Genomic DNA, 14239 nt, shown 5'->3' with positions numbered 1-14239 from the left:
TCGAGGGTGCTGTCTGCTTCTGTGGCAGTGGGTGGATTTCATTTTGCCATTTACCCCGGGAGCAGTGTCTTGGGTGGTATCTGAGTTAATAGGTGCCAAGTTTCCAACATTTTCCAATGGTGTTTTGGCACCTAACAGTTTGGGGTCTGTAAGCCGTCTCTTGGTGGTCCGTTCCTTAATCCAGTTCTGGGTGGTGCATTTTCCCTGCAGCCTTGACCCTGGCCAAGGGGTCGGGGTGGGGTGGGCTATTGGCTGTCCAACCCGTGTGGTTGTGGCCAAGGCTTGCTGCCCACCTGGTGTCAGCATCTCTTTACTACAGACACAGCCCTTCAGAGATGACCCACAGGCAAGGCTTGTGGACCGCAGCCTTGCAAAGCCAGCTGAGCAAGAACTTCCGCACCAGGTTCCTTACAATACATGGCACTTGGGGTGTGATGCTGCCCTTTGATCTTATGTTCTCTAACTTGACCTTGCTGTCCATGAATTTCAGGCTGAAAGTAGGTGGGGTTCACTATCAGGGCAAGAGGCTAGGATGAGCGGCACCCAGTCCAGGGGAGGGCGAGCCAGCAGTCTGCCAATCTGTCTGCATTTCTGCAGAAAGGCGGTGGGTCCCCGCTTCACTCAGGCACGCTGTTCTCTCCGATGGAGTCCTGGGGCCCCTGGGGGCCATCCCAGCGCCACATGCTGACAAGTGAGAGCCAGTCACTGGGGAAATACATATGGGAGGCAGGTGCCCACAAGGATGGAAGAAAATACCATGGGAAAGAACCACAGGCTACAGGAAAGCTTCATTGCTCCTGGCTCAGCTGTCTGTAAAGAACACTGCTCGGCTCAGGTGTGCGCATTTTCTCAGATTCTCAATTCTCTTTTCCAGATTGTGACCATCTTGGCAAACATGTCTGTCCTAGAGCAGTGCGCCTCTGACATCATTCAGGAGAATGGTACGTCTTTGCAGCAGTGTGCACGTGGCATGGATTATATGGTTTATATAGGACCATGGGCCTTTGTGTTTGTGTGAAGAGCTGTGTGCTGGTATGGAAATGTGGGCATGTGTGTCTCCACAATTACGTGAGGGTGTGTGTGTGTGTATATATATATATATATATATATATATATATACACACACACACACACACATATACGTATATATGTGTGTGCGCTTATGTGTACAGCTGGGCCAATAGGTAAATGTTTGCTTTCGAGGGACTTTAGTTCCATGGGGCAATGAATGAGAAGATGGAGCATGTCGGATGACGATAGTGGGATGCAGAAAATAAAGCAGGGCAGGGTATAAGGTAGACCCGAGGTGAGGGGGTTAGCAGGTGCTATTTTAATTAGGGTGATGAAGGGTAGACGAGTATTTCATTATGATCCAAAAAGTAAAAATCTCTTCCTGCCGGAGGATGCATTTGGACTTTAAGTTGTTCCTATCATATTGGATTTGGCCTCACTTAGGAAGCTGAAGCATCTGAAGAGGAGTGAGGGTGGGGGAGCAGGTCAGGGCAAGCCTGACCCCTGGACCCCTCACCCGAGGACATGGCCATCCCACTGGCTCCCAGGTCCCACCTTGCACCAAGGGTGTCACCAGAGTCGGGGTGAGGTGGGCCAGGGAGAGGCCCTGTGCTGTCTCTGCCTCTGCTAGGGACCAGGACAGGTCTGCCACCTTGCAGCTGGGAACGCAGAATAGCGAGGGCTTCCTGTGACTGGGAAATAAGGGAGCAATTAGCAGCCGGTCGGAAACCCAAGACGCTAATGAGGACGAGTGAGCTGAGAGCCCTGGGCCAGCTGCTTCTGCTCTTGTTAATCCCCCTTCCCCCAGGTTGCCCCTGCTGTTTTAACAAACACACACATTCCCCATCCCCCATTGCCCTATTACTAATTGAAAGACATCATTTTGTGTTAATTTCATGTGGTTGAGGTAATAATGAAAAACTTTCCTGAGCCAGCTGAGACTGAGAGACTTGAGGAGCATCCTTCGCAGCCCCTTCTGTCCGCACTCAGAGCCTTAAGTTCAAGTGGTGAACGGCAATGGATATCCAGAGGCCCATGGATTTGGGATTGGAACATCTGGCCTCTGTAGAGGGTTTGATGGTTTACAAAGGGCTATTGATGGGCTCATTCAGTCAGCAGTTAGAGACCTACTACATGCCTGGCATTGCACTGAACAAATGCACACAGAGATGAAGAAATCCTTGGCTTTGTCCTAGGAGAGCCCAACTGGAGCCCAAAAGTGATAACATGACATAGTGTAAGATCGACAATAAAACACTGCAGCAGAGGGCAGGGGGTTGCCACCAGGGAAACTGGAAACAGACTGGGCTTGAATCCTGGCCCTCTCAGTTACTAGCTGTATGACTTCCGCTTTTCCATCTGCAAAATGGGAATGCACCTACCTCGCAGGGTGCCGGGAGGATGAAGACGGAGCTTGTTACAAGAGTATCTAGGGCAGAATGGGCCCTGTGCCAAGCGCACCTGCTCTTTCAGGAGACTGGCAGGCTCAGCTGAAGAGCCTTCGATGAGGAGATTGAGTACAACAGTGGGCAGAGCTGGAGGGACCGGCAGGGCAGGGGCGGTGATGCAGCCAGGGCCTGCTGGAGCTCAGTGGGATCCTGGGCGGAAGGGGACAAGCGCTGTCGGGAGAACCGGACTTTGAAAAGCAGTCCTCTTACCAGGCTGCGTGAGACTCTGATGTGTCCTGCCCTGAATGCAGCCTGGTGATCTTGTCCCTGTCCCGCCCCGAACTGTGTGTGAGTGTTGGTGATGGGGCTGGAGGAAGGAGGCCCGGCTGCTGTCACCCCTACACTGGGAGGCAGGTCAGGGCAGCCCAAGCTCTTAACTGTCAACCCCATGACATCAATAGCTTTCCTTCGACTTCTCCCTCAGAGGCTGGGACTGAGCCGGAGAGAGTGTTGGGGAAACAGGGCATTGGGGGCTGGTCCCCGAAGCTGTAACTCCCAACCTCCAGGCAACCTTTCTGGCATTGAGCCTGGCCTGGCCTTTGGAAACACAGTCTAGATTTTTCTAGGAAGCTCAATTTCATGGCATCTTATTTTTTTTCTAGTTAAGACAGATGAAGTATATATATACATATATATATTAAGATTTATTCATTTATTTATTCATGAGAGACACACACACAGAGGCAGAGACATAGAAAGACGGAGAAGCAGGCTCCTCACAGGAAGCCCGAAGCAGGCCTCGATCCCCCGACCCGGGATCACGCCCTGAGCCCAAGGCAGACGTCCAACTGCTGAGCCACCCAGGCGTCCCGACGAAGTATATATATACTTTATTTATATACTATAAATATATTTATATATATAACATATTTATATAAAAATAAATTTTATACATATTTATATATATAAATACTTATATATATAAATATATGTGTATATATATACACGAAGTGTATATATATATACTTTATTTATATACTATATATTGTATATATATCCACGAGCCCTGTCTGGTTTAAGTTCTGTGCTGGCAAGATTCTCCCCCCCCCCCCACCCCCGCGCCAGTGCGGGGAAGGGGATGTGGGCAGGGGCAGTTAGGAAATACCTCCCACAGAAGTATATATTTATAGGAAACTTGGATTTTATACATTTGTAAGACTCTTCACCTGAATGCATTCATATTCATTCATTTGATATTCAGTGAGCAATTTGACTGAAGATTTGTGTGAAGCCGCTTTCTAGGTACTGCATCTATTTCCATGCAGGAAATGGACACACGCCCTTGTGCCCTGGAGCTTACCTGCTGGTGTATGAGAAACTATCTGATTCCTTGTCAGTTTGCAGGTGCAAAGGGGGAATTGGGAAAGTGGCTTCTTTGTGGGCACCTGAACCCGGAGTTAGTAAAACTTCCTAAGCCTGTGGCACTTCCTAAAGTTGTCATTTTGATGTCCCCTGTTCATGTGCCCACAGGCCATAACATACATACCTCTGGATATTCATGGTCGTGACCTTGTCTTAGGGACATTGTGGGCATAGGGAGCCTGAAGACTATGTTTCATTCAGTGGCCTGGGAGAGGGTTGGGAAGAGAAGCACCTTGCCCTAAGCTTAGTGTGTGTGGTGGCAGAGGTATTAGAGACTGGGTCCCTTGAGCCCGCAGGAGGGAGAAATGGGTACTTAACAAAACTCATCAGAAAGAGAACCCCTCCCGACTCCCCAGGACTGAATAATCTCGGGGCCATAACTAAGTAACTTAACAGCCCCTGTGCGTTGAGATCCAGGAGAGTTAGAAATGACATCTGGTTCAAGTAAGATTCACAGAGGCATGTGGCTGAGGTCCTGGACTGGGGCTAACTCCTGTGTGCACTTGGGAAATCATTTTCTCTCTCCAGATCTCAGGTGCTCTTCTGTGAAATGGGGGGTAGGGTGGAGAGTGGGGTTGGGCTAGATCTCTAAAGGCCCTTTTGGCTCCACAGTCTAAGTCAGAGGTTGCAAACTTAGATACCTATAGAACCAGACAGGTACTATCCATGGATGATGTAGGCTCAGCAGGGACTGGGCCAATCTCATTTAAAATAGCAAGCTGTTAATAAGCTTTAGCGTATTATTGTCAGGAAGAGCTGTGGCCCCCATGTCAGATAGGAGGTAATTTTTTGGAAGCTGGATTTTAATGGAAATCTGGGTTTTAATGGAAACTTCCCAACTTTCATAATAACAAGATTTTTTAAAAAAAATAGTGTGTGGAGCAACAGAGCAAAGTACAATATATCCACGGGCCCTGTCTGGTTTAAGGTCTGTGCTGGCAAGATTTCCCATCCCCCCCCCACCCCAGTGCAGGGAAGGGGGTGTGGGCGGAGACAGTTAGGAAGTACCTCCCACAGAACACGGACTTTTACTACAACCTGCAGGATGGGAATTACTTAGTTGGAGTGTGAGAGGGAAAAGGATATCCTTGTGGAAAAATTAGGTGGCCGGGGCAGAGGGTGAGAGTGAATGTGGGTATGGGTTTGTAGGACAATCAGAAGATGGATCTGGTTTCATGGGAGGGTGGGAAGAATGCTCAGCTGACCAAATTCAGGCCCTACCCAAACCTCTCAATTCAACTCTCCATCCTCCGCCAGTGCTAGAAGCCCCTAAAACATTTGATCTGCTGCTTGTCCAGCCTAAGGTTTGGCTCACCTCCCACGGGGGGCCCATCACCTCTCGATCCATCTCAGATGCAGCTGGATCAGAGGCTAAGGAGTGACGGAGAAGAACCAGATTACCTGAGTTCTGAGACCAGCTCCCTGGCTACTAACTGTGCGACCCTGGAAAAGAGACCCTGCTTCTCTTTGGGCCTCACAGTGAATTATACAGATACTTAGTTCCAGAGACTATTGGGAGGCTTTAGGGATCATGCATTTATTGTGCATTCAGTGCAGTGTCATGCACATAATAAAAGCTCAGTAATAGCATTTAAAAAATCAGAAGGGAGGCCCTCCCGATGTCCCTTCCAAGTAGAGTGACTTAGGCATGGAATCAGAGATAGCCCCAGGGCAGGAGGAGAAGTGGTGGCCTCATCCAGTGCCTTCCCATGGTTGAGACCTCCTAAGTCTCGGGCTTTTGCAGCCACCTATCCAGCTGGCCCCGGGGTGGGGGACAGGCTCCCCGCGGGGGCAGGTGCCAACTGTCCTTTGCCTCCTGCCCAGGGGTCCAGCTTATCATGGGCATGCTGTCCGAGAAGCCAAGGTCTGGAACCCCTGCCGAGGTGGCAGCCTGTGAGCGAGTCCAGCAGAAGGCCGCGGTGACTCTGGCCCGTCTCAGCCGAGACCCAGAGGTGGCCCGGGAGGCCGTGCGGCTGAGCTGTAAGTGGGGCGGGCTGTGGCAAGAGTGGGGAGGTGGGCCTGGGATGGGAGCACCCCCAGTTTCGTGGTGGCGACAGGGGACTCACAGCCCCGCTGGCCGAGGTGACCCCACTCTCAAGGTGCCAGAAAATGCTGGCATGGGGGCCCAGCATGTGGCCCCCCATCTAGCTGGTAAGTTTGGGGCCAAAACTAGAGGGAATCAGGGCCTGGGGAGGCTGAAGTCGGATGGAACAGCCACTCACCCAAGACTCCCCGCTGAGAGCCCTACCCCTTCATGCAGTCGTTCTGTTTTGTCCTTCACTCAGTTATTCACTTATCTACTTGTTCATCTATTCATTCACTCATGAACTCATGCTTTTGTTCATTCGTGCACTCATTCACTGCTTCTTTTATTCACTTTTAATTCATTTATTAATTCAGTCATTAAATCACTTGTGCATTCAGTTCGTTACATGTCCCCAGCGAGTCTTTTCGAAGCACCCACTCCCTGCTAGACTCGGTTCTGAGTGCTCGGCCTAACACCCTGACTGTGCATTGTCCTGACCACGGGGGCTTACAGCCTCATGGGGTGGCAGATATGGAAAGACAAAGGTGCCCTTGCATACCATAGGCCAGTGTTCAAAGCATGTCCGAGCCACGTTTGGCACAGGGGGGAAGCAGCTCACATTTTTCCGGGTGGTTCGGGGAATGTGTTAGCAGGGAGGTGAGCCTTCAGCTGTGGTTTGAGGCTTTATTCCAGGGTGATGGTTGGGGAATGTATCCCAGGAAGGGGCCCAAGGATAGGATGGTGTTGTTGCCTATCGTGCAGGTACCTGGCAAATAGCATGAGGTGGCCCCAGGTTCTGGCTCCAGAAAGACTTTCTGGAAGATAAACACATAGAATGTGTCTGTACACCTTTTATTAATATCTTACGAGTTGGCTCTTTGTTTTGTTTTTGTTTTTTGGAGTTTGTAAAAAGCCAATTTACATTGAAAAGCAGAGTCATTTATTTGCCTTTCCTCTATAAAGGCCTAGGAAATATTAACCTCCTCAATCTGGAGTTTTCTATAATCTTAGGAGCAATACATTTTCTGACTGTAATAGACAATTGGGAGAAAAATGGGAAGTCCTGCTGATAATGATATAAGCATTAAATATAGTTCTGGCAAAATCAGAAGTACTGACACAGGAAGTTCTTTCTCAGAGGTCCCAGTACGTTCTGTTGCAGCTCTCCTAAGCTCAGTACTGGCCCTGAGCAGGGTCTGTTCAGACCCAGGGGAACAGAAAGTCTCCACTACAAGCTCCTCCAGGTGGGTTCAGCACCTTTTCTCTGGCCAGGTGGTGAGCTAGTGGGGCCCTGGAGTGACCCAGAAAGCTGTGGGTGGGGCCAGGGGGAGCACCTCTGGGTCAGGCCTGGCCAGGCCCGTTCCCATCCTTGTTCTTGTGTGTCTCCCGCAGGTATGTCCCGCCTCATCGAGCTCTGCAGATCGCCGTCCGAGAGGAACAGCAGTGATGCTGTGCTCGTGGCTTGCCTGGTGAGTTCCCCGTATCCCCCCGGCTTTCGCCCTGGGCTTTGGGGCTGCAGACCAGGGGCCAGGAGAGCTGGCGATGCCTTGGCTGGCTTGAGTAAGCCATGAGACTTCTCTGCACTCAACTTTCCTCTTTAAAATGGTGATAAAGGTGTTTCATTTAATTCACAAAACTGTGAAGAAAAGGGATGCCTGGATGGCTCAGTCAGCCGGTTGGGCATCTGACTCTTGATTTTGGCTCAGGTCATGATCTTAGGCTCTGACTTCCCACTCAGTGGGGCACCTGCTTGTCTCCCCCTCCCTCTGCTTGAGCGCTCTCTGTCTCTCTCTCAAATAAATAAATAAATAAATAAATAAATAAATAAATAAATCTTTAAAAAGATGAAAGATAATGATATGAGGTCATATATGTGAAAGATGGGGGGGCTAGGGAATCCCTCACACATACTTTTAATAACCATGAACGTTTGAGGTTCTGAGGAGTCTTAACAGCAGCTCAAGACCAGGGTGGCTGGTGGGGAGAATGTTGGCAGGTGGTAGTGATACATGGTACTTGCAGCAATGGAAGGTAGGGTATGGAGGTCTCGTGTCTGTTCCAAAGGGGACACTGGGAGAGAAGCCTTCCATCTTCTTCGACAGGGCCCCTCTACTGGCACTCTTCCAGCCTCGTAGCCACCCCCCTCCCTTGTAGAGTAGGACTGGCAGCAATAGGACAGGACAGAAAGTGTTATTTGCCAAGACCTTCAACTTGAACCAAAGCAGCGCATCTCACGAGATCCCCACCCAACTTCTTGCTGCTTGGAGCCACCATGAGAGACTCAACTGTACCGATGGGAATGCGTGCTTTGTCTCTACATTCCTCCCTGCTGGGGCTGGACTGAATCCCCAAACAGAGCTGCTTCCAGTTGGAAGCGTGAAGAGGCCGGGAAACCAATGTATAAATGGGTCATTTGACTTTCAGAAGGGAGTGCCCAATTCTTGGTTGGTCCTTAAAGAACTCGAGGGGGGAAGTGAGGGATCTGGAGGGCCTTCAAGCCCCCACTTTCTCTCCGTCTCTCCCCCTTCCTTTCTCTCTCCCTCTTCCTCTCCGTAAAGCCCCCTCCACACTCTATCATTTTTTAGACGAAGCTCATCTCATTTTTGGGAGCTCCTGATAGGCATTGTATGGTTGTAGAGACCGGAGGGCATTGCGGTCAGACACACCTGTCTTGGTTTTGCCATTAACGAGCTGCGGGACAGTGAGTAGGTCACTAAGTGCCTGTAAATCTTATTCAATAAATATTTACTGAGTGATTCTGTGTGCTGGGCACACTTCTGAGCTATGGGGACACAGCTGTGTGTGTGTGTGGGAAAGACAAAGACAAACATCTCTGCTCTCATGGGACTTTGATTCTGGTACATGCAGAACAACTTTAGCTTTTTGGTGCCTTTGGTGATCTGTTGGAGCTTCTGGATCCCTTCTAAGAATAATGTTTTAAATGCATAAACCAAAATATATAGAATTAAGAAGGAATTATTACAATAATTATTGGAGTATTTATGTGATATAATTAACATATGTACTTTTAATTAACATGTTAACTAAGAGAGATAGCAGTGGGTCTAATGAGTATTATAACCTTGACTAGAAATGAGCATAAATGCTATCTGAGGGTACCTCCAGCAAGAGTTACTGGGGTATGAGAGGATCTGTGACTTTCCTTGGCACACAAGTTGCAGGAATTGCTGTGACTTCATGGTTGGTGGCTGCACTGAAGGGGAGGCTAAGCTTCAGCTGGAGGTTAGTACGTGTAACGAGGTAATGTTTTCCCCAGTTGAGAGAACTTCTTAATCCTGTCTCGCTCAGTGAGTCAAGTGGAGAGAGTTAATGCTGGGCCAACACAATCGTTGGCCCCAATCGCCATTATCTCCGGCGCTCGGGACGCCCACAAGTGCCCAGCACCACGACGCCCTCAGGTTGTAGTGGGAAACCAGAAAGCTCCATGCAGGCCTGTGGCCACAATTCTTTGTCCATCCATAGTGTTAGTTTGAAATAAAACATGTACAAGGGCTTGGCCACCATCTTCAGTCACGTGAAGGACTTTTCCAATGGAAAAGGTATTACATTTCCCCTGGAGGATGGCTCATGGGATGCTGAAGAGAGCTTCTCCCTCCCTAATCGACCCTTCCTGTGGCTGCTGGGCTAGTTCTAATTTTACAGTCACGATGCTTCCATCATTGGCCCTTCCATGGTCCCCCATGATCTGTGGCCTACTGTCTACAGCCCCGTGCCTTCTTGGCTCAAACATAGGGCTGGGGCCCAGATCCATCTCCTCTGTCAAGTGTCCTGGGGGATGCCTGTGGCTCAGAGACAGGGAGTACATGGGCATCTGGGCCTGCCGGCTTGGATTTTGTTATCTTCAGTGGGAGGTAGGTTATGGGATCTCGTGTGCTGGGTATTAAAAGGGGAGGGTCTTGGAATTCAAACACAGGCCTGCCTAATGCTGAAGGTCTTGGCTTTGTGGCCAGACCTTCTTGTTTTCAGTCACGCCTTCTCCCCCATGTCTTAGGGCCCTGGTCTTGCTCCCTTGGCTCTTGGCAGATCTTTCTTCCCCCCCTTAGTCTGGAACCTTCTTAGGGCTGGGGACCTTTTCTAGCCCTTGATATCTCCATAGGACCTTGGCTTTGGTGACTGTTTCTTGCCTGGTTGAGGGACAGATAGACTTCTCTTCCCACCCCGAGGCCCCAGAATTGCACGTGGTGGTGATTTGACTCCCAGAAGGGGTTCCACATTTGAGTGTGGCCCCCTGGCTGCTGAGATAGGGGCCGCTAGGAGGCTGGCCTGTCAGATGGAGTTGGAGGCTACATCTCCTGCCTTCCCCAAGGCCTTCTTCCCAGCATCAGAGGCTCTCTTCAGGTGGAGGGAGGACATTTCAATTATTGTCTCCCACATCTGGGAGAATGGCAGTGCAGATTGCCTAGCGCAAACAGAATTGATTTTTCCTTAATGAGGCGGCTGTCAGTGGGCTGCTGGGCTTGTTTAATGCTTGGGTGTTTTCAGACTGTCTGGGACTGAGATCCTGGGATGACTGGCTGTTAACCCTCCCCGGGAAGCAGAAGCCCAGAGATAGGCTTCAGAAGGGGGAAGGGTCCTTTGAGCTCTGGGACGCTGAGGAGGGGGTGCTCTGAGTTTCTTTGGATTCCTGTCCTGCAGGCCTTCTGGGGACCCCAGGGAGATGAGGGTGTCCATTGACCTTTGTGTTTCCAGGTCTGTTTCTAGTTCATTCATTCTTTCCCTCTCCCTCTTCTCCCCTTTTTTCCCCCTCTTCTCTTTCTCTCTTTCTCCTTCTCTCTCTCTCCCTCTCCTCTCTCTCTCTCCCTCTAAGAAAAGAGAACCACAGGCCAGGGGGTGCCTGGGTGGCTTAGTCAGTTAAGCGTCTGATTCTTGATTTTGGCTCAGGGCAATATATCAGAGTGGGTGAGATGGAGCCTCGCATCAGGCTGTGCTCAGCAGGGCGTCTGCTTGAGATGCTCTCCCTCTGCCTCTGCCCCTGCCCCCACTTTGTCTCCCTTTCTCTCCCTCCCTTTCTCTCTCCCTCTTCATTTTATTTTTTGCTTTTCTCTCCTCCAGAGCTTGACTTCTTTCAGGAGTTTTTCTCTCTCCTTCTTTCCCCTCAGCTCTCTCCGCCCCCCCCACTCTCTCCCCTTCCTCCCTTTATGGCTCCTCACCTTCTCCTCCCTCCCTCCTGTTTGCCCCTCTCCCCCCTCCCTGGGCACTCTCGTTTTCTTTGTCACCATCTCTCTTTCTCTCTTTCTCTCTCTCTCTCTATCTCTCTGTCAGGCTTGATGTTTCTTTCACCAGCTCATCTCCGCCTCTCTGTTTTAACTTTGCCTTCCTGTCCCACTTCTCTGTTGTCTCTTTTTCTCTGTTTCTCTATTTTCTTCTTCTATCTCATTCTCCTCGTGAGTCTGTTTTCTCTCCATTTCTTTATCTTTCCTCACTGCTCCCTCCCTCTTGCTTTATGATTATGATGTAAAATATATCAATGGCTTCCTAGGCTCCTCTGCTGAAGAACTCAGGTTCCATTTTTTACTGTGACAAGTCAAGGGTATAGAGTTATTTTTCCCAGTTGGAGCCAAGAGGAATCAGAAAGTGCTATGGAGTTCAGCCTCTGTAGCCCCTTGGGGGAAAACAGCCCCCAGGAGAGGCAGGACACACTACTGAGGGACAGTCTCCTAGAGTCTACTTCTTGCCACTAGCATTCCAAACCCCGCTCAGGTCCCTCTCCTTGATCCAATTTGAACATGGCAGCCCCTGTTCATCCAACAACCAACTTAAGCCTTCCTTTCTTTTCACTGACTTGGTGGTTTCTCAGCAATAGGTATAGGTCATGAGGGCTCATGTACTCAGTATAACCCCGTGCCCTGGGTCTGCTCCATCCCTACCGTGTGCACGGGTGTGAGGGTCCTGCAGTGGGACTGCTGCTGGGTGATCTCGGGAAGGCCCCTTTCCCTCACTGAGCCTTCATCTCCTCATTTCCAAACTGAAGATCATGACACCTACCCTGTAGTATCCTGTAAGGATTAAATGAAATACTATGTGTAGATATGCAGTAAGTATTAGTATTCCTTTTTTTTTTTTTTTTTTTTTTTTTTTTTTTGCTTTTTCTGCCATTCCAGATATTCCCTTCTCTTTGTTTCTCGGGCAAGGGCACCCCTAAGCTCTCACCTTGTTCCCTGCTGTGAACAGAAGAGGGAAGGAATTCACAGTCATTGAGCACTTAGTATGCACTGCCTCAGCGGACTGAGAGAGAGGCGGAGGTAGGTGCGCGGCCCACATTTACAGTTTTAGGTGGCTCTAGCAATAAAACTCCATTTTAAAGCATTTCATTTTTTCTTTTTTTTTAATTTAACATACATTTATTGAGCCCTGTGCCAAACCCTGTCCTTCCTCTGTGGATACAGAGAAAAATAAAACAGAGTGTCTATCTTTGAGGAGCTAAGAGTCTAGTGTGGGAGACAAACACCGAAAAACCCAGTAGCAGTCAAGGGTGAGAAGGTTCAGGTCAGCCCAGGGGCCATGAGCGTAGAGAAGAGGGAAGGACTGTCTCTGCTTCAGGGAATCAGGGAAGGCTTCACAGAGGAGATGATGGTGGGCCAGCCCTCACAGGGTGAATGTACCCGCTGGCTAGAAAAGAGTGAAGAGGGACTTTGTGCCATGGAGAAATGCTAAGCAAGGGCATGTGGACATAAAGCAGGATAGAGCACTCAGCGAGGAGTGAAATGCCCAGCACAGGGGGACCTGGGCAGTGGTGTCATTCTGCCAGCATCTGTCTTTCCCGTGCAGAATCTCCATCTCCTTCAGCTTTATGACCTTCCTTCCTCTCTCTTTCCCCTCCCATAATACTTTGTCAGAACCTTGCTGAATTTATGAATCAATAAATATCCCTTGCTATTCTCAAGCAACTCTAGGGACCTGGAAACAAGGCTGTAATACCATTGAAGCTTCTGGTAGTTATGGTCTCTGGAATGAACAAATCTTGAACTTAAATAGTCAGTAAATTGACCAGACTTTTTAAATAACAGATCTTTAGGACAACCAGGTTTCTGAGCTGATTGAAAAACCAAAATGGCGAGACCATTATTAAGATCATGAGGGCTTTCAGATGACATCCACCATAATGACCATGGTACAAACCAGATGACCAAGTGATAAACTTATCATAGTGACCAGGTGACCAAAAGGACCACGTCCTTAAGGTGCCAGCTGACCAAGGTGATGATTGACTCAAACTGACTGATCAATGTGCCACTTCCAGAAAAGCACCTCCCAGGGCAGTTGAAGGGAATACATGCATCCGAGCAGAGAACCTGGCCTGACCTGTGTCCTCTGTTCTATTTCTCCCCAGGCTGCTCTGCGTAGACTGGCTGGGGTCTGCCCTGAAGGCCTGCAGGACTCTGACTTCCAGCAGCTGGTCCAGCCCCGGCTCGTGGACTCTTTCTTACTCTGCAGCAACATGGAGGAGAGTTTTGTGTAGCAAGCGTGGGAGAGGAAAGACATTTGGCTCCATTCTCTTGCCCTCTCTGAGTACATACCTGTGAACACACCTGAGTATGCACCAGCTTCCTCACCTCCTTATTTATACTTAATTTATTTTTTATACAAAATGGAGAGAGGGCTAAATATTCTAGCAACACCAGCAGGCAGTGTGTGGGCCTGGGAGTCTTCTTCGTTTTTATTTTTGACTTCTGTGACTTTTCAGTTACAGATATTGAAATGCATAATGCCTAATACGACCTATTGTCATGGGCAATTTCCCTTCATCTTGCTTTCTCTACTCTCACTATATAATCTTGCCTTGTTTCCACTCCCGTTTGGAACTAGAGTATGTTCACTGCCCAGCAGTCTTTTGGCTTTTTTTTTTTTTTTAAACATAAATGGGCTTACTCCTTTCTAAAAGATGTTAAATAAATTTCATAGTTGGACAGAAGACACTAGAAGGAAGGTTTTATTCTTTAATAGATGAAATCGTACAAAATGTGTCTTGTATTTTCAGATTAAATCACATCTTAGACTAAGTTCCTAATTTATAAGGTGTCATGTCACAAAATCCTTTCTAACTATTCAAACTGTGTAGAGAGTTGTATCGTTTTCACAAGTGCATGAATGCATCAAGTTCTGAGAATTTAGTGAGAAATCAGAAAGATTTCCAAAAGTCCCCACAAACTCAGTTTCCGTATGCTTTTCTGCTCTTGTATAATTTCCTGGGGACTAGGATCCTCAGAGGAGGTGTTAGTATATGATATCTTTTCGAGAGTGTACTTGAAAGTGTGCTGGAGCTGGCTCATATCAGCTTGCAAGGGACAACTGTGAGAATGTCTCCCCCATTCTGCATTCAGTGATCTCATTTTGGTAGCCTGAGATTGGCAATGGTGAGAGTATTTACATC

The 14239-nt window shown here is 48.8% G+C and overlaps 1 protein-coding gene across 4 annotated transcripts in view; it reads left to right on the top strand.

Moving 5' to 3' along the window:
* Positions 1 to 13780, top strand: part of INSC (INSC spindle orientation adaptor protein) — a 119061-nt gene extending 105281 nt beyond the window's left edge. For 2 of the 4 annotated variants that reach the window (XM_077866380.1, XM_077866379.1), the window contains exons 10-13: positions 875 to 941; positions 5646 to 5801; positions 7240 to 7316; positions 13199 to 13780. In XM_077866380.1, coding sequence (XP_077722506.1) covers positions 875 to 941; positions 5646 to 5801; positions 7240 to 7316; positions 13199 to 13327 — 429 coding nt within the window. In that variant the 3' untranslated portion in view covers positions 13328 to 13780. Of the gene's footprint in view, positions 1 to 874; positions 942 to 5645; positions 5802 to 7239; positions 7317 to 11969; positions 12111 to 13198 lie in introns of all 4 variants that reach the window. The other 2 variants (XR_013361969.1, XR_013361968.1) reach the window with 2 other exon arrangements.
* The last annotated feature ends 459 nt before the right edge of the window (positions 13781 to 14239 follow it).

The sequence above is a fragment of the Canis aureus genome, chromosome 23 (genome assembly GCF_053574225.1).
Source record: "Canis aureus isolate CA01 chromosome 23, VMU_Caureus_v.1.0, whole genome shotgun sequence".
Taxonomy (NCBI): domain Eukaryota; kingdom Metazoa; phylum Chordata; class Mammalia; order Carnivora; family Canidae; genus Canis; species Canis aureus.
Note: the sequence above shows the minus strand (reverse complement) of the source record. Positions and strands in the feature narration are given on the sequence as shown.